Source organism: Mugil cephalus, chromosome 2 (assembly GCF_022458985.1).
Source record: "Mugil cephalus isolate CIBA_MC_2020 chromosome 2, CIBA_Mcephalus_1.1, whole genome shotgun sequence".
Classification (NCBI taxonomy): domain Eukaryota; kingdom Metazoa; phylum Chordata; class Actinopteri; order Mugiliformes; family Mugilidae; genus Mugil; species Mugil cephalus.
This window is the reverse complement of record NC_061771.1, coordinates 24,329,772-24,354,846: the sequence shown is the minus strand read 5'-3', so window position 1 is coordinate 24,354,846 and position 25,075 is coordinate 24,329,772. Positions and strand designations below refer to the sequence as shown.

The 25,075-nt window shown below is 42.0% G+C and overlaps 1 protein-coding gene across 7 annotated transcripts; it reads left to right on the top strand.

The window, feature by feature from the left end:
* Positions 1-1,093: 1,093 nt before the first annotated feature.
* pecam1b (platelet and endothelial cell adhesion molecule 1b) lies at positions 1,094-23,437 on the top strand. Of its 7 annotated transcripts, XM_047579420.1 has the most exons (16): positions 1,098-1,678; positions 1,779-1,808; positions 5,974-6,267; positions 6,468-6,749; positions 6,823-7,086; positions 8,275-8,547; positions 8,672-8,950; positions 9,955-10,233; positions 10,899-11,000; positions 11,097-11,127; positions 12,370-12,449; positions 14,315-14,368; positions 18,070-18,165; positions 18,625-18,681; positions 21,375-21,397; positions 22,809-23,437. In XM_047579420.1, exons 1-16 carry the CDS (start codon positions 1,627-1,629, stop codon positions 22,911-22,913), a joined length of 2,301 nt encoding a protein of 766 aa, XP_047435376.1. In that variant the 5' UTR covers positions 1,098-1,626; the 3' UTR covers positions 22,914-23,437. The 7 variants fall into 7 exon arrangements, 6 of the variants coding, with proteins under 6 accessions (XP_047435378.1, XP_047435376.1, XP_047435381.1 ...); XM_047579422.1 differs by lacking the exons at positions 11,097-11,127; positions 12,370-12,449 and having other exon boundaries at positions 1,094-1,678; XR_007112368.1 differs by lacking the exons at positions 18,625-18,681; positions 21,375-21,397; positions 22,809-23,437 and having other exon boundaries at positions 12,374-12,449.
* The last annotated feature ends 1,638 nt before the right edge of the window (positions 23,438-25,075 follow it).

Sequence of the window (25,075 nt, the reverse complement as noted above, 5' to 3'; positions counted from 1 at the left end):
TGGGCATACGTGTTAGGATTCATCTGTTAGCATCAATGTTAGCATCCGTCTGTTAGCATTCGTCTGTTAGCCTGGAGAGCAGTTTTGAAGCTCAGCGTGTTGTTTTCTGGACTAATCAATGGAGACTTTAGACACAGAACCTGTAAACATGGAGCTTTATTGGGACTAACTTGCTTTTAGACTTTAAAGGAGCTGCAGTCGACCTTGTCAGATCTAATAAACACTCGCCATTGATTTTGTGTGTCTAGTAAATTAGCAACACAATTACTTTACATGTCACATCACCAGTGTGATGTTTTTTTCAAGCCAATATTAGTTTATGTCAACAAAGCAATCACAGAAATTGACACGATGAACGTAAACAATAAAATTACAACGTAAGCTGAATATTCAACATTCAACGTACCCGAAAAGGAGTCGTCACACACACAACACAGGTAACTTTGTGATCTTACCTACACCCACAACACCCACACATACCTGCACTGCTCTCTCACACTGGTTGCTATGGCAACATAATGGCGATCGAAGCCTATGACCTCCCACCCAAACCTACGTGGTTTGGTGCGAGGCGAATATCCAGCTCCTCAATATCAGTGCTCAGTGAAAGATGATCATATGTCTGTCTGATTGGCTCTGGTCGTGGGTTTGATTCCCATGTTGACGGAGATGGTTCCCCCGGCAGTGGTCCCCCGTGGCCCCCTTCAAAATATCCCAGAGAGAATTTTCTAGTTATCGATTAAAGTTATATGTGATATGAATGACAGGACCCAACCTCTCCCAGCATGACATTGCCCAAAGCATCACACTGCTTCCTCCTGGCTTGAATCCATCCATGCGTTGCTCCACAGCCGCTTCCACTTGTCCATTTTCCCACCTCTGAAGTCAACTTTGTGGAGAAAATGTTTGCTCGTTGCTTCATATGTCCCACCCACTGACAGGAGCCGCAATAACTAGATGGTCATTACATCTGTTTATTGTGTAAAGGAGGCGTTGCTGTTTTATTTTAGAAATAACCGGGCTCACTTGTGACCATGAGCGGCGCTGGTTCTCTCCATTGTAGCTACGCCCCCCGTAAATCTTCATGGAAAAAAAAATATCTCCACCGCTGTGAGTCCTCTAAGAGCCCGGCCCACATTTTATATCAGCGAGCGCTGTGTCAGCCGCCCCGGCCCGACCCTTTATATTCACTTCAGGAAACGACTTTGCTCCACAAAAAAGCCTTTCGCTGTTGTCCTCCTGTACCTTCTCAGAACCACGCCAGCCGAGGTCAAGGGCCCGACTGCTGCCTCCTAAGACTCGACATTACTGCGAAACCGGTCCCCGCGCACAAACACACACACACACGCCGCGTACACGAAGGAGGCCAGAGGAGAACATTCCACAACGGCAAAGACCCGGGGTAGCACGAACATCCTGAGGAAATCCTGTCGAATTAGGGCCAAGCCTGCTTGGGGTGATAACCGCGTGGTCATTGGCTCACCGCTGAGTTAGTGAGGTAGAGCACCGCCACCTTAGTGTCCGCTTCCACTCCCACACTGCCCATCAGCCGGCCCGGCCGCAAACCCTGCCGTTAACCTCCAGGACTGCAAGCAGCGCCGGGAGCCTCGGTGTTCCTCAGACAGGATGGGCCTCCCACTGCTGCTGCTGCTGCTCACCTCCACGCTCCTGTCCACCTGTAAGGCTCCTCACCTTTTACCTCCTCATGGGAACTCTTTGGGATTTCCTTTTAGCTTTTGTCTCTAACCTGGTGCTCTACTTTCTTCTTTTTCTTCAAGGCTTCCCTCCAGGGAGCATGGTGAACGCATGTAAGTATAATCTAAGATGAATTATACATGCTAATCCTGGGCTTTTGTTCAGAGGAGTCAGTGATTGGATCAGTTTATTGAGAAGAAGAAAAAAAAAAGAAAGATTCCTTGTCTGTACTGAGTTTACTCTCTATAGAAGCAAATTTAATGAGCTTGGATTTTAATCAGTCTGTCTGAGCCAAGAGAGAGACGGACAGACGCAATCAGTGGAAACAGTTTGGGTTGTTATCGGAGCTTTCTGTTCTCTGGCGTACGCCGCGGTGGAAAAGTTGTGTCAGGAACATGTTGGGATCTTGTTGGTGAGCGGTGTCCCACGCCTCTCTGTCCTCTTTTTTGGTGATGAAAGGCATGAGTCAGTGCGGATCAGCATCAGCAGAGATGGAGGCCAAGTCTTCAGCAGGTTCAGCTGGAGGAACTAAAACAAAATATCTGTGGTTTGATGTGTTTATTCTCAGTTTTTTTTGTTTCTCCTCGGACATTTCAGATGTGGCCTTTACGCTCCGTTTCTTTTGTGCGATTTTAGAGCCGTGAAGAGAAAGGAGTCGACAAAAATAAAAACCCCATTCACACTCTTGCTGCAGGGACATAAAGCCTTTTCTGTTTCAAATGGCTCAGGTTGATTCTTTACAACAGGTACAGGTTAAGACACATTCAGTTTTTATACAAAGAGCTGCTTCATATGTTTTCTCTTGGAGAGGAAATTCCTCTCTTGTGTTTAAATCATCGGTTGTGGATGTTTAATTTTCACAATCATACAGTTAAATAAGAGGAAACATGCATTTTAGTATCAAAATGAAAGCACTGAATTTCAAATCTCTCTGTTGTAAAATTTTCATCAGTGAATGAATCAGTTTAAATATTCAAAAGTAAAGGAACTTATAATTCAGAAAAATTGGGTTAATTAATAATACACTCTATCACACAAGTGTTTATTCATTCAATGAAACCCGCTGATTAGCTCAGGAAGGAAATCACTGGAAATGCAAATGTGAGCTACACGTGTATTACTGACTTCTACTTTGGAATATTTCACAAAAATACGTTTCACTTTTTACTCCAATCAATTCGTCTTTGAGCAAATTGAAATAGCATTGAAAATATGTTTTGTCGATTTACACGTTCAAAGATAATGGAGAAAATTTGTCAATCCACCAAAAATTTCTTCACTGGAAATGAATTAAACAACATTTTCCAAACACTGTTACTCTTGGAACATTTAATAACTAGACTTTTTTAAAAGAATTAAAAAGATAAAAATGAAAATAATAACAATAAAACAAACACATAAGTAAAAATCTTTTTGAATTATTTATAATTTTTTGTTACAAAAAAATTAAAAAAAGAAAACAGTAAAACCAGATGTTAGACATATACTGTACCACTTTTCTTTGTATTTTTTTTTTCAACAAATTGCGGAGACTCTCAGCAAAATTAAAATATAAATAAAAATATATTCGATTCATTTTTTATCAATTATTATTTTTTATATTTATATTAATCAAAAATGTACATTACAAATAAATATAAACGAATGTATTCGTTTTTGTGTATTTTTCATTTTCTATCTAAAAATATTTTAACCTTCAGTAACTTTCTTTAATGTCAACTCTTTATCTTAAAAGTGATTCAAAAGTCCAACATGTCCCTCTGACGTGTGGCTAAATATAAGGAAAAAAAAAACATAAAGTGGAAACATTCAGATTAATAACTAATTAGATTAAATTAGTATTTAATTTAATTTAGCGTGTTCACTCTGTGACTCCAGCAGAACGTCTCAGCTTTTTCAAATCGCCCGTCTGCCGTCAGCCCAGTTGAAGGATGCTGGGCGTAGACCGTCCTCGGCACGCTCTGAAATGATGATAGGTCCCCCATGTGACCTGTTTGTGTAACAAAGTGCTTTTCCTGCCTTCTATGGGTTTGTTTACAGCCCGCTCTGAGTCACAACAGCAGCCTGCTGTCTCCACCATATGGGTGATCTAGAGGGGCGGCTTGACGTACGCGTGCAGATGCTTTCTGTCTCTCGCTGTCACATTTGAAAGACTGAAGACGAGGCTCGGGGATCAGGCTTTTTTATTTTTTTTTTTTTCAATGAAATGTGCGTAATTTACTGAGCATTTGTCATGAGTCTTCAGCAGTAAAGCAAGCAAGAGAGAGTGTGTGGCTTCAGTCGTCCATGCTGACCCCTGACAGAAACATCAGAACTAAACTACTGAGGCATAGAAGAAGGATGTGTTGTGTTTTCTGTGTGCGTCATTTATCTGGATGCGTGATATTAGGCCAGTGGTCGTAATGTTTTGGCTGAGCCGTTTTAGATGATAGACATTACCGTCAGCTGTGCCATTTCTATTGTTAGTTCGTTTTTTGTTGTTGTTGTTTTTTTCAGCGTTAAACGACCACCGTGGGGTTTCACATTGACACACGCATTGTTGTTTGTCTCTCGTATGACTGTCACATCCACAACGGATATTTATTTATTTTTTTTTACCACTAGGATGAACTTGTAACAGCAGCTGTTAAAGATGTTTAAAACGTGTCATCAGGATCCAGGTGTGCTGATTCTGTGACTCAGAAGTCTTAACAAAGGTCTTATCAGTTTGTGTGCTGGCGCCAATTCTACTAATTTGTCATGAAGGTGATTCATCAGATTGTTTCCATTTTTTATTAATGACCACAATAGTGGGGGAAACCAAGCGTGACTTGTTGCGTCATAGGAGGCTGCAACTAATTGTTTTCTATGACTGAGGATAACCAAGTATTGACATGAGACACGTCAATTCTAAAACCAGAATTGCGAACAATGAAGTCCCAACATCCTCAAACAACAACTTGCTAATTAGCGAGGTTGTAGCTTGTTGCTATTGATAAAATTGGTTAAATTTGCAGGTCATATCAAACTAGAGACGTTAATAAGCATAAATAAATAACTTTTAATTTTTAATTTTAATTTGATGGAGTTTTGTTCCTCGTCCACTTTTGTCCTGTGATCGTCTGGAGGATGGATCCGCCTGCTGTCATGTTATGTTACATGTTACTAGATGGCACACTAAAGTGTCCACTAATGAGGACAACGGGCTTAAATGAAGCAAAATGAGCTGCAATTAAAAGCTAAAACTCAATGTCCCCATATGAGGACGCAGGGTCTCAGGAAGCTAAAGAAATTAAGATGCATTGCAAAGAAATGTGTAACAGCTGGTTTCTGGTGAGGAAATAATAAAATGTTTACTCTCTCTGAATACAAATCTCATTCAACGACTGACAGAGGAAAATAAAACCTTTATGAGTTTCAAACAATTATTTTCTGCTGCCGTCTGCACGGAGAATCTGTAACTTCTGTTTTTCAGCTCTCTGCTTTTGAAGTATAAAGTCTCACTAGTTCTACACTGACGCTATTTATTGAACCTGATTAGAGTTTATGACACAACGTAGACGCTCAATAAAATGATCTGGTTGGATATATACAGTATGAACGACGTGGTTCTGAAATCTGCTGGGAATAAAGAAGCTTTTCTTTCACTGGATAATCCTGAACTGGAAGAAGACTAGATGTCAAGATGTTTCTATGTTTTCCACATGGATTCCAGCTTGGTTCCATCAACTGGTTGTTTTGCTGCCTCTGTGTTTCTGTCCCTCTTGGAAAACAGGTATTAACGTGGTGATTAAGAGATTATATTCTCCTCAATCTGACTCCTGGAAGATCAGGTCAGGTCTGTTCTGACTGAGGTGGTTACATGAGACAGTTATATTCTGATTATTGGTAAAATACCAATAAGCAAAGCAAAACAAATAATAATAATAAAAAAAAAGAATGACAAAAAATAGTAAAATATTTTATTTCAGAGGCCACGGTTTTGGGAAAGACTAAGTTCCAAGGTCTGACTTTGAACTCATACAACTGAACACAGGGGCGGTTTCTTGCTTTGAGCTCTCAGTGGTTGGGCCCCAACAAATCATTTTGCCACAGTGCCTCCAAGGACCCAAAGGCCCCACACTGAAAACATCCTGTTGCCAGACACCACAGGACACCATCAGAAGGCCATGAGAGTCATAACTGTTGTGGAGCCACAAGGGAGACCTACACAATATTAGGTCATAATGATATGCTTGATCCGTGTATACATATATGTTAAATAAGCTCTAATTAATTCTGTCTAAACTTCCTCCTCAGTGTACTCGTTCAGAGGCGCCGACCTGTCAATCGAGCCGGGTGACCATGTGAATCGGGATACTGATGTGACTCTGAGATGCAAGGCCATCATCACCATCTCAGATAATGAGGAGGTTACTTATTTCTACACCGTAATAAAGGATTCCATCGATTTGTACACCAAGACCACAACTATAGATGAGTTTGAGTACACACTGCCCAAGGTTAGAGTCTCCAACACCGGCAAATACGAGTGCAAGATAAGCATCAACGGCACAGAGGAGACCAGTAAACTTACAAAACTCACAGTGACAGGTTGGTTTGTTCTTATGGATAAATCTGTGGTGTAATAGATTTGTTACGCTTAAAACAGTTTGAATGGAAGTTTGGTGCTGGACCAACTTAGATCTTTGAAAATGTTACCACGTTTAAGAAAACGTTGAAGAGTGTCCATGATGGGAGTTCTTTGTCTGGTTTAACCTATAACACTTAATCCTCCTCCTTTGGATGTCCAGGACTCTCAAGGCCAGAGCTACGCATCGATAAGACTGAAGTCACTGAAGGAGAAGAGGTGACGGTCAGTTGTCGTGCACCGGGTGAGACAGGCTCCATTTACTTCACCTTCTATGACAACTCCAACGAGATCATTGAGAAGAGGGCAACCTCCAACGAGCTACAGACCAAGCTCCGGCTCAGTGGTAGCAGCAACCACAGTATTTACTGTACCTACACTGTCTCCATAAGTCCAACCTCCGTCAATTCAGAGAAGAGCGAAATGGTCAAAGTTACAGTTAAAGGTAAGCCGTTGGAGTTTACAGCTTCTCAAAGCCCTGGACACTCTTCTACACTTAATTTCACTTGTCTCCACAGAGCTTCCCATCAAACCAGTGCTGACGATTTCCCCTCGGGACAACGTCTTTGAAGGAGACACACTCAGCATTTTGTGCACAGTCGACAATCAGCACAGCACTGAAAGACTGCAAGTAGAGCTGAGCCAGGGTGCCAGACTTCTTGCCCGTGAATACGCCACAATCCAACACAGCTTGAAAGCAACGGCCCCTGCTCTCATGTTTGAGTGCGGACTGAATGCAGGAAGCGTAAATAAATTCATGACAGGCTCGGTCAGCGTGAATGGTGAGTATATGTTTTCATTTTTAAATATTGTAGGTGTAGGAATCCCAAAAACCTCAGACCAATCAGCCTTAACATGATGTAGGTCCCCCCGTTTCCTGCCGAAACAGCTCATACCCGTAGAGGCGTAGCGTCCAGTAGATCACTGAGGGTGTGGTGTGCATTGTCAGTATAAAGATGGGTGGAACAGCTCCTCAAAAGTGAAGCCAAAGCAAGTAGAGCACCCCCTGGTGTCTGACATTGCGCCTCCTCCATGTTATAAACATCCTCAATGTCCTTTTTCAAGGATGGTTTCTGTCATTTCATGTGGTTACTATAATGTCGATGCAGGCTCAAGTGTGAATTTTTTTGGATGAGTTTTACTTTAGAGAGTAGATACCAAAGCTATATGTCCTCATGAAGCTCTCCTGTTGGATTGTGAGAGTTGTAAAGTGTGAAGTAGAGCAGAGCACAGTATTAACTGAACAAAAACACAAGTGAGTGAGTCTCGAGTGTGGGCAGGTCCACATGTCTCTGCTCTCAGGCACTACTGCACAAACACGGGCTCCAAACTTGTAAGATGGCGCCACCTGCACCCCCAAGAAATTAGCACCAGTGCCAGGACGTGGCGACACGTTGTCTGTATTTATATACAGTCTATATATGGTTTGGTATCTGGCGCCAAGACCTTAGCAGGTGATCTTTTAAGTCCTGCAGACCAGTCCAGAACATCCCACCGATTCTGAAATCGGAAGGAGATCTGGGAAATTTGGATGCCAAATCAAACACCTTGAGCTCATTGTGTTCCTCAAACACTTTGCTTTGTGGCAGGGCACATTAGTCTACTGGAAAAAGCCACCAGGAATATGTCCACTTAGTGCATAATGTGTCCCACCCTTTGGTGGGTGGTATGATAATCAGATAAACAGCTTTATTTACTTGTCAGTGGCCATAATGTTGTCCAAGATTGGTGTACATCTAGCCGACTTGACACAACAATAACATCCATTATGAGTTGTGTTTTTGACCATTTAGTGCACTATGTTTGGCGTCCAAAATGAGAGACCAAGAGACTGTAATATATGTCATCCACTGATAGGTGCCATGATGACCAAATAATTTTCACCTCCCCGTGGTCGTATTGTTATGGCAGATCTGTGCATTAATGTGTATATTTGCAGATGGTGACTTGTTTCTTGTGCCTGTCCACAGAGCTGTTCTTGGCGCCCACTCTCACTGTGTCTCCACGTGAAGTCTTTCAACATGACAATATGATGCTAACCTGCAGCAGTGAGAAGCAGGCCTATCAAAGACTCCGTAACACAGAGCTGATTTACACTCTGAATTCAAGCGATAATGCACTGACAATGACGGGGACTGGAGTGTTTAACCTAACAGCCCCCATGTATGATTTCAACTACACCTGTGCAGCTACAGCCAAGGGCATAACGAAGCACAGTGAAATCCTGACTGTTCGTCCCAAAGGTAAGCTTCACCAATTGTCCTTGTGTCTGAATGCATTGGTCATTCATTGAGACTTTTTTAAATTTGTCCAATATGTTTTTGTTTATCTATTTTCATTATTATTATTATTATTTCTCTTCTTTAGTTGCTGTCTCCCGTCCGTTCATCAAAGTCCATGGCAATGCGGTTCTGGGACAGCTCATCCAGATTCACTGCTGGTCAGATCACGGCACCTTGCCCATAAACTACACTTTATTAATTGATGAACGGAAGCTGGTCACAATCACCATCCGGCTGCCCAATCAAAAGGCTGTCTTCAATATCAGCATTAACAAGACAGAGGACATAAACAAGTACAGCTGTGCGGCAAAGAATGGTATGAAGGAGACTCTGACCAGCTCAAGACTGAATGCAGCAGTCATAGGTAATTCATGAAATCTGCCTGACTTTCATTCATGTTTTGTATTGTTTAATTTATTTAAAACAATGAACAGTCTCTGTTTGCTGTGCATTTCGATGTTATGTTTAACTTCATTTCAAAGGAATAGTGGAAAGCAACTAGTTAGCTTAGCATAGCTTAGCATTGAATAGCACGAATCCTGGAAACAGAGGGCCTTCAGTCTGGCTCTGTACAATGGGAACCTGCGTTTATCTGCACGTAAAGAGGGTTGCATCCTCCATGATGCTCAGTATGGTGTCTCTGGCCATCTCCATCTTCTAATTCCCAAATAGTCCCAGAGGTGCAGCATGACTGGAGCTGAGGAAGACAGCTAGCAACCTGTGAGGACAGCTACCTGTCACTCAGTATAGCAACACCCTTAACTGTGCATAACATTACAGTTGAGACGCTAAGCGTGGGTTGCAACGGTCGATGCCGGACTACTAGCTAAAATAAAAATGGTATGATGCCACTGTGGGAGAAAGACGGATGCAGTGATAGGCATCACAAGCAGACATTGTGAAGAGCATTAAAGGGATATGATGCGAATGGGAAGCAAAATTTAGTCACCCATAGTATACTAGAGTAGAGTTAATTATGCATAACTTGCCTGGTAAAACATACCAGATTTTGTTGCTCACTTCATTTTTCTCCTAAAATCCTCCAGTACAAGTTCAAGTTCTAGTTCTCGGGAGAACATGGCAAGCTATAAAGCTGCTAGTTGCCTTTTTTAATATCGCAGCTTCATCAGTGAAATTTAGAGGTTCTGGGCGGAAGATGACATTAGTCTAGCTACTGCTTTTTCCCTGCGTCTAGCCTTTATGCTAGGTTAAGATAACCAGCAGCTATAGATTTATATTTAATGTACGGGCATGAATTGTACATGTCTTTTCAGTTCATTCATTTAAAATTCTGGTTTTGAAGCCACAATGAAAGGTACATGTTTTTAACTAATCGCACCTCTTTGCGTCCACATTTTGTTCCATCAGTGCCCCTGAGCCATCCCAGTACGTTGGTCGTCCCAGAATCAGGTGAAATCTATGAGGGGCATTTGCTCACCCTCTTTTGTAAAGTTAATGGCACAGCTCCAATCACCTTTATGTGGTACCGGACTGGGGACAGACAGCCGCTCAATACCACCAACTCCAACCAGACCTTCACAACCTACGAGGTACCTAAGGTGACAAGTCAACACAGCGGCAAGTACTACTGCGAGGCTGTCAACCAGGCCCGCAACATTGTCCGCAGTGAAGAGGTCACCATAGAAGGTGGGACTCATGTTCTTTAAAGGTCATTCTTTCCCAGTATTATGCATGCTTAGTGTCATAGATTTTAAATCGGGAGATAATCACACAAACAAAACCCCAAAAAATCATAATGTAGAGATATGTCTTGGAAGATCAGTCGTTGGTTTCTCTTTCTTACCTCCCTCTTTCTCACCTCTCTCTTCTTTTAATCCTTGCCTACTGTATGTAAAATCGGAAAATGTTTTCAAGACGACCCAAATCAGCCTAGTTTACCTTTGTCTCAGATTATGTAGTTAAACAAGTAGCCAAATGACCTGTAGTCCAGAAAACAGTTGATCAGGACCAAGGTATAAATTCCAAAATGTTCACAGTATTGATATTTTGCATAATGCTGCACTGAATACTCAGTCGCCATTGACACATCAGCATCTATAGCATTTGCTGATTTGCACTTGACTAAAGTAAATCTACCAATGATTGGATTGCCTTCCATTCCTCTGATGATTGGGAATGAAATTTTGACCTTTGAAACTTTCACCAGAGTTTGTCCTGAGGGGGCCATCAATCTGTACAAGACTTCATGGTTGTCCATCCATCTGGCTATGAGATATTTTAGCCTGGATGAAAGTGCAACCACTATTTTTTCTTGGCAACTGACCTCCTCTCCCTTCTGTGTCTCTGTATAGTACACATGGCGAAGTGGAAGAAAGCATTGATCGTGGGAACTGTTCTGTTGTTGGTGTCAGGGGTGGTGTTGGCGATTGTGGTGTACATCAAATCCAGGAGAGGTAGGCCTCCGCCGTCCTCATTTATTTCCAACTATGAATGACCAACCAAGTCTTCTTCCACCTACTGCTCCTCTCACCTCTCCTCTCTTACTGTAGGTAGAAGAGGCGAAGCAACTGATTTATCAGTGTGAGTTCACTTGACTACTTCTTTTGAATGTGACAAAAGGAGACAATGACAGTTTTGTTGGCTCACTTAGATGTTTGGTGTCTAGATGTTGTAGAACCATACTGGTTGTTTTGCATGTTTGCGCCACATAATCGTCATATTACTGTAATGTCGCTTCAAAGAATATAGATTGATTTACCACTTCTGATACAGTATACCGATTTATTAGCATCTCATTAAGGTCAACGTTTGAGACACTGAACCCCCCATAAAACCACTCTTTCTTCCCCCTTTCTGTAATTTGACCATTTTGGAATTAGTTGGGAGTAATCCAAGATGGGGACGGCCAGAGAAACAATACTGAGCTTCTAAACTAAAATCATGGATGTTGCAACCTTCTTTATGTACAAACAATCATAGGCTAAAGTTGCACTTTAGCGCTTTACAGTAATTGACATGTGTTCTGGGGTCCCTGTTTTAAATTTTAATGCTAAGGTGAGACTTAAGATTAATATTTAACATAACAGTATATTTAAATAAATAGTCTATTTTATGAAAGATGAATCACAAAAACAAATTAATTAAAACAAAAGAAAAAAGCGACGTAAAAACCTATAACGTTGGGCATCCAAATCAGGTTGTCCTGTATTCACAACTTAAAAATGTATTATTAGTTACGACATGTTCAGAAATATATGAGGATAAGTTGTCATTTAGTTGAGTTTTAATTTTATATGTCAGAAAAAAAGGCTGCTATACCTTGTCTTACATTATATACTTTAAGGTACTTGGTGGTTAGCTTGCTAACTGTTAGCCTCAGCGGCTTCTGTTGCCTAGCAGTGTTTTCTCAACTTACAACTTGTTGCTACCATTTGAACCCCAAGCATTTCGTGTAGACCTCAAACTCACAAATTGCATTTGAAGGTAACGAATGAACGAATCTGAGAAGAGAAACTAAAAATAGAGCCGCGACATGCACTGAATGCACACCGTAGGATGGTTGACACATTAATGCTTTACACTGTACGGGTTTGCACAAAGACACTTTGGGATGCACCATGACAAAACTAAGCAAAATACTGTGGGAAAAAAAAAGAAACCTGGGAACTAGATATAACACAGTTATAAACAATACAGGTTTACAACAAACAACATGCAAAATTACCCGTATGGTTGTCATTAGCATTCACAAGATTATGTCTAAGTTGATTTCTCCTTGACGTCATTGTCACCTGAGCTGACTTTATTTTCACCATTTCTCAGAAAGCCTGCGAGCCCTAAATCAGATGACACTTTCAGAGTGACTCTAACCCACGACACAGAGGTTTATAACGCGCCCACAGGTAGCGTGGTTTGACTCTCCGCCTGTGTGTCACTAACAGGCTCCAGTAGTCGTTACCGTCCTGTAATCACCACCCCAGCCTCTACATGTTTCTTCTTCTTCTTCTGCTACTTGTCATACTGACATTGTTTATGTTGTAGTATGCATGCGGTGATGAAGCTGTGGTGAACGTGTTGTAGGTTGCTTCAATGTGCATTGTTCTCCTCTGGCTTTTTGGTTTTTGTATTTTGTTGCATGCAACCTGTGTTTGTGTCTCAGCATATATAGCAGAGGCAGGATGTTAGAATGCAGTTGCAGTAGGAAGAGGTACAAGCTGCAGCGAGAAGCCGCTTTAATAGCCGTCAGTCAGCACTGATTGTCAATTGTTGCAAACTGCTTAGAGCGTCCATTATCATCTTCTTCCAGACGCAGCCGTGTTCTATGATGGCAAGGAGGGGAGAGTGACCAATGGGACGCGAGATAGCGTGGCGTCGCTACCCGCTGACCTCAGCAACAGGAGCAGCTACAGTATCCCAGCCACAGTGTAGAGACACCCCACAGTGGGAGGGACACTAATCCCAAGTTCTGATAAAAAAAATTAAAAAAAAAAAAAAATGTTGGAGAGGAACCCTGTTTATGATGTTGTAAAGATTTTCTTGAGACAATTTTTTTAGCCAAAAGAAGTTGTTGCTTTTTAATAATAAACCAGGGCCCACTGCTCCCTCTCCCCTCCTCCTGCAGTTCAGATGGCCTTCGATTTTATACATAACGTCTTTGTCCTTTGTTTCTATGTTTGCCATGTCCGTGACTTACTGCTCTTCATTGTTGTACTGCTCTCCTTGTGTAATGTGCACGTTTGAAAGCATGACTGATTGATTTGTACATACATTTTATTGCATCGGAACACAGGAAATGTGTGTATATATTTTGGTTGATCCCTTCACCGACTGGATGAGTGAAATAAAGATACTGGTTTTATTTAGAGGTGTTTGAGTAGTCCTGTTTCACCTGAAAACAAATTCACGCAGCGTTATCTGCTGGCTCAAGACAGGAATCCCAACATAACTAGAGGAATCCAGGGACTTCCTTGAAAAGTCAAAACAATAGAGCCTGCAAGAGACTTCCTATGTTGGCGCAGGGCACGGCGGGCTGGTGGAGGGTGGGGCTTATTTTGTTTCGGGGCAGGCGAGTTTGAATGCTTGCAGCAGGTGGAGGAAATTAATCATATAAGCCTTGGTTGAGATGTATGTGAGATTACATTACCAACCGGGAAGTTGTTTTTGCCAGAACTTGGTGTGCAGCCGTCCCCCAATTTAACAACCCATTGTGCACGAGGCGGTGGAAGATTTCCGTGTACCAGCTCACTCCTTTGTTGCTGCTCTTGTTTTAGGAGTAATAAAGTATCCCTTGGTGCACCAAGATCAGAACACAGAAAGTTTTATCCCACCATTACTACTTTTAGCTCAGAGCATACTGGAGTTTAGACTTCCATCAATTAAAAACCCACGGGCAGCAGATACTTAGCATATAATCTGGAAGAGGAAAGCCTTTCTCTTGACCTCTAGACAAGTGTGAAAATCACAAGTCGTCATCCTGAATGGTTTCTTGTTTCAATGAGTCTAGAGGAGGCAAAGGATTTAACATTTTAGCAAGAATCCAGAGGTGCGTCTTGGCATAACATTTGACCTTTTAGACAGAGCTGGACATTTCCTTCCTGGCTCAGGTAACCAGTGGTTATCATTAAGCTCTCAGCAAGAAGCAAATCCTCGAGAATTACACACATCGCCTAGATGGTACGCTTCTCATTTCAGATTTGGTGAAGATTTTTACAAGTTAAAGGTTGAGTCTGGCGGCCACCTTATGACCTGATTTGTTTGTGTTTCACAGTGATGGCGGTCAGAGCTGAAGAAAGCGTGTGGAGCCACAGAAGCCCTGAAGCAGGTGAGCAAGTCTTCATGGCATCATTACTGTATTAATATTTAAAGGGATACACCAACTGATACGTCAATTTAACAAGTGAAATTCAGTAACTCACCGTATTCCCCAGAGTTGGATAAGTGAGAAAAGTGTTTTAAATCGGTCCAGACGTTGTCCCAATCCAGCAGCACAGCTGTTAGCTTTAGCTTAGCTTAGCCGCTGTAATGTAGTGTTGCCAATTAAAAGTGAGTGCGTTTACATGCAGAGCTTAATAAAGCTATGCTCAAAATTCGAGTTTCTGACTACAGTCCTTGTCCCAGTTTACATGCAGCGCAAGAAAATCGAATAACTGTTCTCCTCCTCCACACTAGGTGGCGATACGTGTCTTTTCAGCGGGATAATACCACGTTAATACGGCCCGATATCCGGGTTGACCTATTACACGATGTAATAAACAAGAGTCGCTCATGCGGCATTTCAAACAACCACGAGACGGATAATACTACATTTTTTAATCTCTACGTAATGTTCGCGCTACTTCTGGTGCAGGTAAGATCCGCGTTGTCCCTCAGACGGCTCCGTTTCTCTTCTTCTTCTTCTACGATCGGTTTTCTTGGATGTTTTTGTTCCGGGGTCACACGGCAGCGCATCGGTGGTGGAGCATGCGCACACGCATTATCCGATCAAAACTCAGATTTCAATCGCATTATCCAGGTGTCTCAATCGGGTAATGAGAACTCCGATTTTAATCGGCATAACGTGTTTACATGCACTTAAGTTCTCGTTATAGTCCAAATAAGGCAATAATTAGTTTTTTACATGTGCATGTAAACGCACTAAGTAATAAATAAACTTGTGACACTACGCAGCACCTGAAAACCCCCAACTTTCATCAACACACAGCTGTGACTGGTTTTCAGGTGCCGCGAGGTGTCTTTGCGCGTGGCTGCGGTGCTTTACCGGAAAATAGTCCCAAGTCTACGTCTGCCCTAGGCTATCCCTTTGTGTTAATTGCATGGACATTTGTACTCGATGTGAATGTACAGGTCACGAGAAGTAATTAGGAAAATTCTTGAGTTTATTCATCACTTTTGCACAAAAAAATAAAGCTAACTGCTGCCCTGCCGGATTATGAAAATGTCTGGACTGATTTAAAACACTTTTTCTCACTTATCCAACTCTTGGGAATACGGTGAGTGACTAGATTTCACACAGGGATGAAAAAATCCCTTTAATAAAGAATGTACACTCACTCGGAAAAATATTTGTTACGCTAGTGAAAACCTGCTCTGAATTATAGCTATGGGACCATCATCAGGTCATGTTCAAACAGCGTCGGGAAGGATCCTAATGCAGGACAGGAGGAGGCAAGATGAAACAACAACTTTATCTCTTTAGTGTGTTTTTCTTAAAGCGCTGCAGCGTGAAGGCAAGTAGTCCAATCAAGAGGCAATGAGAAATGAAGCCAACAAGGCTGAGCGAGGGCCAAGGAACGAGGAGAGGGCAGGAAATCAACAGGAATACTGGAGGCAAAATATTCAAGGACAGAATACACAGCCCTGTAACACATAAGGACAAACAGACTCACTGGGAAAAAAAGGCAAAAAGAGACACAGGACTATGTATAGAAACATAAATGAGATGGGATTAAGGTAGAAACAGACACAATTCACAATTCCTCGTTATTAATTCAATTCAATTTTATTTATATAGCGCCAGTAACAATACAAATTGTCTCAAGACGCTTAAAGAAAAACTGCCATGAAACCTCCAGAGCAAGCCTGGGGGCAACGGTGGCAAGGAAAAACTCCCTTTACACAGGATGAAGCCTTGAGCAGAACCCAGCTCATATGGAGGGACCCATCTGCTGAAGGCCATCCGGGTAGAAACAGAGAAGATAGAGATTAGAAGATGAACAAACTTCTGTCATGGATACATGTATCAAGCTGAAGGAAACACATAGAATCTAATAAGTGAGTTAAAGTCGGGTGTTGTTGGTTGCCAGGGGCAACGGTGCCTATCTCGTTTCCAGGGGCAGCAGAGGTCCATTGAGAAATAATCACGGTTGAATACTGGCCAATCAGAATAGAGCACTCAAGAGAGTCATGTTCTAATTTTCGTTAAACAGATTTTTTTTTTTCATTGTCTCCCCATCCTGCGTTCCACCTTCAGCTTTTTTTTTTTGTTTGACCCAACCCCGGGTTTTCTGCCTTTGGCCTCCACATTATCTCTCCAACGCTTCACAACCGAGACCGCCTGTGTACAGAGACGTCAGTCACGAATGGACCAATGAGCAAACACTGTGCGCACACAGTGCTCATGGGAGTTATAGTGTCGTAGTCTCGCTTTGCAATTTATTTATTATTTCAGGTGCCATTTGAGAAAACTACAATTAAGTTTTTTTTTTAATAAAATTCAGACCGCCAAAGTGGCTGTGCTGAAATTCACCCGCACTCCAGTGTTAATGTCAAGCCTTGATCGTCTCCCAGCGGCCTTGGCCTAAAGCAGGGGTCACCAACTGCATTTGTCCGAGGGCCAGAATTTTACTGGACAGTCAAAGAAAAGAAAAGAAAAATCTAATTTTGGCATAACATTATTATTTAATGTTTATTTATTGTTTATATTTTTTTCATTTCATTACAAAACTGAAGCCATTTTTGGCCTTTATGAGTCAAGCCCCTATCGCTTATACCACAGTCAGCCACCAAGAGTGCTAGAGATATTTTGCCTCAACTCAGTTCAAGTAAACTTTATTTATAGAGCACCTGAAAAATAAACACAGCTGAAACAAAGCTCGATGGGGTCATCACTGGCTTCAGTGCAGTTTCAGTTAGTGGAAGGAAAAGGCCTCTTAACACAGCTCAAAGGCCATGAAACGAAAAGTTGATGCGGAAAACAGATCCTTTAATGACAAATGGACTGAAAAGTATATGCATTTATCATGCCAACCTGTATGCCTCATTTGCAAACGAAACTGTTGCTGTTGCAAAAGAATATAATCTTCAACGTCACCACAAAACTAAACACACAAATTTCAAGGATTCAATGCCAGATTAGACTGCAGTCTAGTCTAATCTGGCATTGTTACTCGAACGTTAACTGATCCAGAGAGAGTAACGTGTGCATCACTGCAGGCTGCCTGCAAACATAACCAGCCTTTCACAAAGCTTGTTGTTGAGACTTTGAAATAAAAACCAACCGTGTTGAGTAATGGCTTGAGGAAAAGCTACGTAAAAAAACAAAAACAAATTAACAATAAATGTTAATTTAAACAGTGTCCTCATTAAATCAGAGTCATATATGATGGGGATTATTGATAGTTAAGTTGTTGTTGCTTTTCTCAGTTGCTTTAATCATGCAGACCACATGATATTTTCTCCTTGATCTACAATTTTGGAATCCAGTCACCGGATTGGACGGTTCGCCAGGCCGGATTCGGCCGATGATCACTTGCCTATAGCAACATAACTAAGGGATGGTTCAGTCCTCAGCTCTAACTATAAGCTTCATCAAAAAGGAAAGTCTTGAGCCTAGTTGTAAAAGTAGGGCCTCCTGAACCCAAACCGGGAGATGGTTCCACCAGAGAGCGTCCTTATAGCCGAAGGCTCTACCTTCCAATCTACTTTATGGAACTCTAGGAACCAGAAGCAGGTGGCTGAAAGATCATTGATTTAAAAAATAAGTGCATCATCATGTACAGTTATTTGTTAAAGTGTATTTTGTAGATGCGGTTGTCGATGAGGAGAGCAGCATGGTGACCAACAATCCTGATGTGGAGTACACGGAAGTGGTGCATCCCCAACCTGTGGATCCAGCCAGAGGTCAGCAGTCAACCCTCTTTAAGCTCCCTCTCTTAATTAAAATAACCATCTGTCTATTCTTCTTCTTCTTCTTCTTCTTCTTCTTCTTCTTCTTCTTCTACTCCAAACCACCCCCTCCTCAAAAAACTTTATTTTTTCTCTCTGCTTCACCCACATTCCTTTACAGTTGATGACACCGGCCAACATTTCCTGGGTGCGGCCTAATTACCCATAATTAATACATCTCCAGGTTACTGTAACTGCAGGGCGAACTGCTGGGATTTCCAGTCCTTATAAACAGGAAGAGGCTGAGCTAATTACAGCCTACTCTCTGATACTGTCTCCTTCATCTTCACTGGTCATTGCCCAAAATAGATGGCATTTAGAATGAGACTCAACCTGCACAGTTTTAGGTTAGGATCAAACAGACATTATCTCTGTTTCTATTTTCTTTCTCTCTCTCTTTTTTTTTTTTAACAGTCCCATTGAGAAAAGGCACTGATACCGTGTACAGCGAACTCCAGAACTCTCCACACGGTGAGTTCAACGTCTTCAAAGCTGCTCTGATCGATGCTCTTACTCAGAAAACAGATTCAGTAAATATGTGTAATTGGTGCAGTGACTCAGAGCAACGATTCTCCTCACGCCTGCCGAGCATTTGTTTAGTGTCTTTTGGGTCGTTGTGTTGGCTTTCTCCAGTTTTTCAGATTTTGGTTTAGCCCAGTATGATAACAGAACAATAACCTACAAGTGATAACAACTACAGATTTGTTCTATTTGTTTTAGATTTAATAAACTATCCTTCAAATTTTTTTTGAAAATTCTTAAGAATAATAAGTGCAATTTGGGCACTTTGCTGTCTGCTCTGATAGTCCTGGGTCACTGTTGTGTTCTGTCCACTTCTCTGACTAAAATCAGGGGTGGATGTTATTTTAATTGAAAAAAAGGCCTTGTCTTCTATTTAATTATCTATGTACTTATCAAAAGTGGTCGATGGAAGGAAAAGAGATCATACAGAGACGGGGGACGTGATGGCCAAGAATCACCAAAGAACATGGGGAGCAAAGGGTGGTCAATGTAGTCTGGCAGATTAATAATTTAACGAGACTGTGTGTGTTACTTACCTCGGGAAAACACATGACACCAGGATGCACTGTGGGAAGAAGGCCAGCCAGCAGAGACAAAGTTCTCCTGGCAGACCATCCAAAGTGGATGTTAGTTTGACACTATGAAAGCAAAGTCCAAGGCTTGACGGGTCATTGCTCTTTTAGCTTCAAAAGCGGGACTCTATATACTGTGGACAAACTCATCGTGATGTCACCCCTTGGATTCTAAACCTCAAAAATGAAGCTTAAGTTTCGCCATGTTGGATGAGCTTTACTCCGCCCACATTTGGATACTCCAAATATGGACATGGGGGTCAAGTTGGGGCGGAGCTAAAGCAGCCTGGACGTTGAGACCCGCCCACCCAACTCTCCGCTACCTGTTTGTCTCTGTTAGTTAATAAAAAATCAACTTTAACTTAATTTTTTTGCACTTCTGCATGAGCGTCATCCCTCTAATCTGGAAGTTGCCGCCTGGACCCAATATTAGGCAGATGACCATAATGTAACAGCCGATCGGTCAGATCAGACACATTTTTCCTCCACGTTAAGTTGACCAGTGAGTCAAACCGTAACCTCCCTCTGAGTCCGTCCCGGTCACAGTGACCCTCTCTGCAGCGACAGGGAAAAGACTGTCAATGTTTCTAGATAAGAACAAAAGGTAGCGTTCAGGCCACGGCTTTCATAACTAACAACGTGAAATACACTCACCATTGTTTGATTTGGCAAACATACGCCAGACAGCCATAACATAGCTGCAGACTATCCAGGGCGTCCATCCTGACCTTTTTCTCAAAGCTCCTACAATGAAAACCCGGAGTCACTGAGCAATGGAAGCAAGTGGCCTGGTCTGATGAATCACATTTTCTTTCATTCCTTAGCTCAGCCACTAAAAATACAAGTGATCAATATGACTTACTGTCTCAATAATCTTATAATGGTGACATTTAAACTGTATTACAGGCTCTAAGCTCCCATTAACACAAGGTCAGGGAGTTTCCATAAATAGATAAAGTTAAAAATAAATCCAGCAAAGATTCGCATTTAAAGCATCTACACATATTTTATTCAGGAAATGTAATGTCCAAGAAGCATTTTTTTAAATAAATAAATAAATAAATAAAAGAACTAAAGAAGCTGCTTGGATGAGTGGTGTAACGTCTTCTCAAAAATCTTAACAAGTCTATTAAATGCTTTTTGAATGCACCATGACCTGGATGACTGAGAACCTTCACAGACATTCAGAAATGTTCCTCCAGTTATAGCTTACATATTTCAGGAATTTTAAAACGCTCTCTTTATACCTGTCTGCCAGAACATCATGATATTCTGCTGGAAGACCTTGGGTCCTGCCATTCATGTGGATAATACATCGGCATGTACTTTCATGGGAACCCTGACGTCAGTGTTGTCTTTCTGCAGAAATGGTTCATAGTGGTTTGAGGACCACAGCAACCAGTTCAAGGTGTTTCGTTTGATCTCCAGATTCACTAGTCCAGTCCAACAACTGTGGGATGTCTGAGGCCCCTCCTCTCAACTTTCAGGACTGAGTGGAGCCAACATTAGGCAGGAGGTCATAACTTTGCGGCAGATCGGTATCACACGTATCCACTTTGTATCTCGTGTCGCCTCCCCCATGTGGCAAAACAATTGTTTGGCGCAGCTTTAAATATTATCATGTCTTTATTAGAGACAAACATCACATCGAAGATAAAACTCTGTATCGCCAGTGGATTCACAGTTTACCCAGCCCAGCTACGCAAACCGTGACCGTATCCTGTTGCCGATGGCTGGAACTTCCTGTTATTAAAGCAGCAGCCGGACACTGGATTCCTCTATCGAGCAGTCCATCGGAGTCCTAATGTTTCCTGTTGAGCAGCAACAAAAGAGTTGTTGCAAGAAGCATCTGTATGAGGGTGGACAAGAGCGAGAGAAATGTTAATAATATCAATACACATGACAAAGACGTGAGTCGTTGGCCGAAACAAAGGCCCACTACTCACAGGAGGAACGAGTGAGTCAGCGAGGTCGGCCACGACTGCCAAATGACTAGTGAATAACTCTGAGGTCAGCCAGTGAGTGAGCAGCCAACGCACGTTTTTAACCGCTGATTCTGTTTCCCTGCAGGTGCCGCCGACCATCATGACTATGTGAGTAAAAATCTGCACGATCACGCTGTTATCTTTAGGCCTTATCTCACGCTGGCGAGCGAGCGCGCAAATGTCCTTCTCACCATTTCATCACTAGACTTCTGTTCCTCATATGTTTTATTTTACACTGCTTACTTTAACTTTAACACACTCATGATAAAAAGTAATGTTACACATTTAAAAAAATAAATAAATAGAATAAGCCCACGTGTTTAATTTGATATCACTGTGTATATAGAGAGGGGGCGAGCCCTCAGTGATGTCATCCGTATGTTTCCTAAAGGGCGGTTAAAGCATTGTTGTAGACCATGTTCAACCTTGCATGGAAACCTTGATGTCACTGGCCTCTTTCAAGAAAAAAAAATAATACAATAACAGTGGTTCAATGACGGCCTCCAAATTACACACACCTCAATACAATCCAGCATCTGTGGGATGTTCTGAACAAACTAGTAAGATGAATGGAGGCTCAAACTCACAACTTGCAGGACTTAAAGGATCTGCTGCTAATGTCTTGGTGTCAGATAGTGCAGGACACCTTCAGAGGTCCAGAGGAGACCATGTAGAAATTGTGTTTTAGTGTCAAAAAGTGGACCTACACGTAGTATTAGGCACTATTGACCACTGAATGAATGGAAGATAATTTGAACACAGAATAAAAGCGGAAAAAAAGCAAACCAACAACAATAATCATAAGATAACAATGCAAAGTTCACAAAACTTAACACATTATTATGTTAAAAAGAAGAAGCCAAAACTTATTAAATCCCACCGTTTCTCCCTATGTTAAATCAGTATATATGTGTAACCTATACATACACATACATACATACATGCACAAACATAACAACAACAATTTTGACTGAAAAGAAAAGAAAAATGAGTCAAACAATAATCTCTCTCTGAGTCGTCACAGTCCCAGTCTGATAATCCAGAGCGATGGGGGGAAAAAAGAGCGGTCAAAGTTTCCAGACATGAACAAAGGGCGTGTGGGCAGTGGCTTCCTTCCCTATCTGCAGCTCAGATCAGCCGTGGTCCAAATTACCTCCAAGCCCATCTCGACCAGCCTAGTGTCTGCTGCCCCACTGAGCCCTAATCACGGCCGCTGGTGACCGTTTGCGCCGTACATGGCGTCCTACTCAGCTCGACGGAGGAATGTGGAATAATAAACTAAGGACGTGACATCATGGCTTAAAAGTGTGTCTCCTTGATGGCAGATTGTGCAGAGGGGGGGGGGTCATTCCCCTCTCGGGAACATTTCACTTTGTGTGAAATCGAGGAAAAGCCGCTGGTTTAGCCTCCAGATGGTAGAAACAAGGTTGAAGACAGAGAAGAAAATGACGTGACATAAAATGACATGGTTTTAAGTGTCAGCCCTGATGTTTGCTGGATCTGCTTTGTGTGTCATTAGGGCTCAGTGGAGTACGCCGAACTCAACAACAGCGATCAACCTGAGATGTATCAGTTCCATCCAGAGGTCGACAGCTACCAGGACCTGCCGGAGCCGGTGGATTAAGGGATCAGCGCCGTCCCTTCTCTATTCGCACACATTTGCTGCGTTTCCCTTTTCTACTCGCGTTTCTAGTCCACACTTTGTCGTTTCTACCTGTTTCCTAATCGGGCCTTGTCCCACACAATTGTTCTGTTTGGAGATGATTGTAGCGCCGTCAGTTAATTAAACAGAGTCGACACGTGGAGTTAAAATTAGGTTTAAAAAGTGACAAAAAAATAACAAATTCTAGGTTTAGTTTCATAATTTCTCAAGACATGCTCTGTATTATATATATATATTAATTCCAAATGTCGATTCTCTGCCAGTGAGTAAGCCGACATGTCTTGTCACGTTTCCAGGAATGACCTATATTAAAAAGTCAATATATATAATTGTAATAAGTGTTGTTTGTGTCGGCAGCTCTCTGAAAAAATAAAAATAAATGGAAAAAATGCACAAAAATGCACAAAAAAGTCTAAATAAATATGGTTCAGAATAGTTATTTTTTAGGTATGCTCTGTGATTAAAATAAATTTAACCTAAATGCAGACTGTGGCCTGCGAATGTCGAATGAATGAAAAGTAGTTCTAGAGGTTTGTTGAGGTGGAGGCTACAGAGGATTCCCAGGCTGGTCACTTCACAGAGTTTGCATCGTGCTGGGAATGAGACGGTCCCTGAAGACAAGAAAAAAGCCTCCAAAAGGGGGTGAGCTGTGATTAAATACTGCTGGGTGCTACAGTCAGGCCTTGATCAACCCTGGCTGGGTCGCCAGGGTGATGGTGCATGATGCTGTAAACACCCAATGAACCCAAGATACACCATGATGCGTCCCATGCATCTGTGGGATGTACATTTTTCAAGAGGCGCAGAAACAATTGTCATTAGGAAGAACCAGTGTCGTCAGTAACCCTAAAATGTGGGATTTGTTGCAGTTTTTGTATTTGATTGCATTACATATGCTACCTAACAGTGTAAAGTATTCACAGTGAGTCCATTCGCATTATTAAAACATGTAGAGGAGATGTTTGGACACAAACGGGCATAAAAGAGGCGATTAGATGTCACATCCTGTCCACCCACGTGTGTCAGACGCTGGAGACGGTTCACTCAAACGTGTGTTCATGTGATGCTGTATATGGTTCAGACACTGGTGGTTTTCTGACACTGGTGGTTTTCTACCACTAGAGGAAGCCATTACACCAGCAGTAAGAGGCTGTCGTTCCCCCTCCTTGTTCCACAGTTGTGTCAGTGTTGGCTGTTGGTTCCACCTCGTGGCTGAAAATTTACGCCACACGATGTTAGATAAAAAATAGCTTTTGCATTAAAGACTGAGGCAATAATTACACATTGAACATTGCATTTATTAATTTATTTGAATTTCTCATTTCTTCTGTTACATATTTAGGTTCCACTGTATAAACTCTGTAACATTCATTATGACAAACCTGGAAAACATGTATACGTTCCTTATCCTTACATGAAGAACAGTCCGTCCTCCTTCACTATTGTCAGTCTTCCTTCTGAATTGATCCGTCTTTCAGCTTTTTCAAAACATCTGCAGATGTTTTCTGCAAAATATCTCTGATAATCCCGCAGTGACAGCCGAGCATGCGACATGTAGCATCTAAATGGACCAATAACCTAAACTGGTTTAATAGGAGAGTGAATCTTACTCTTAGTCCAGAACATCCTACAGATGCTGGCTTAGATTGAGATGTGGTGAATCCGGGGGCCAAATCCACACCTTGTTGTGTTCCTCAAACTATTCCTGAAATGTTTTTGCACCTAAAGCCAGGCCGCCTTGTTCCATTTCTCCGTGGTCGAGTTCTGATGCTCATGTGTCCAATGTAGGAGCTTTTTCGTCATGGACGCCCTGAATGGCCTGCAGCTACGTTATGACTGATTGGTGGGTGTATTTGAAGCAGTTAGCTACAAGTGACCTCCTGTGTCAGACCCTCAGACCCAGACTCTCGTGGGTGCACAGGTTAATAAGTACCACACACCTACGGTAACGCTCAAGAAAAGCATCTGCACGTCCGACTTTTCCGGTGAGCTACAACCTTGATTTCTTCATTAAACATGTGACTCCCGCTCAGTTTATACATTAAAGATGCATTCAAATGGCATCCTGTCCCTGTTATTCAGAGTTTCCTGTAACTCGGTGTCCTCCGCCGATAATCTCAAGG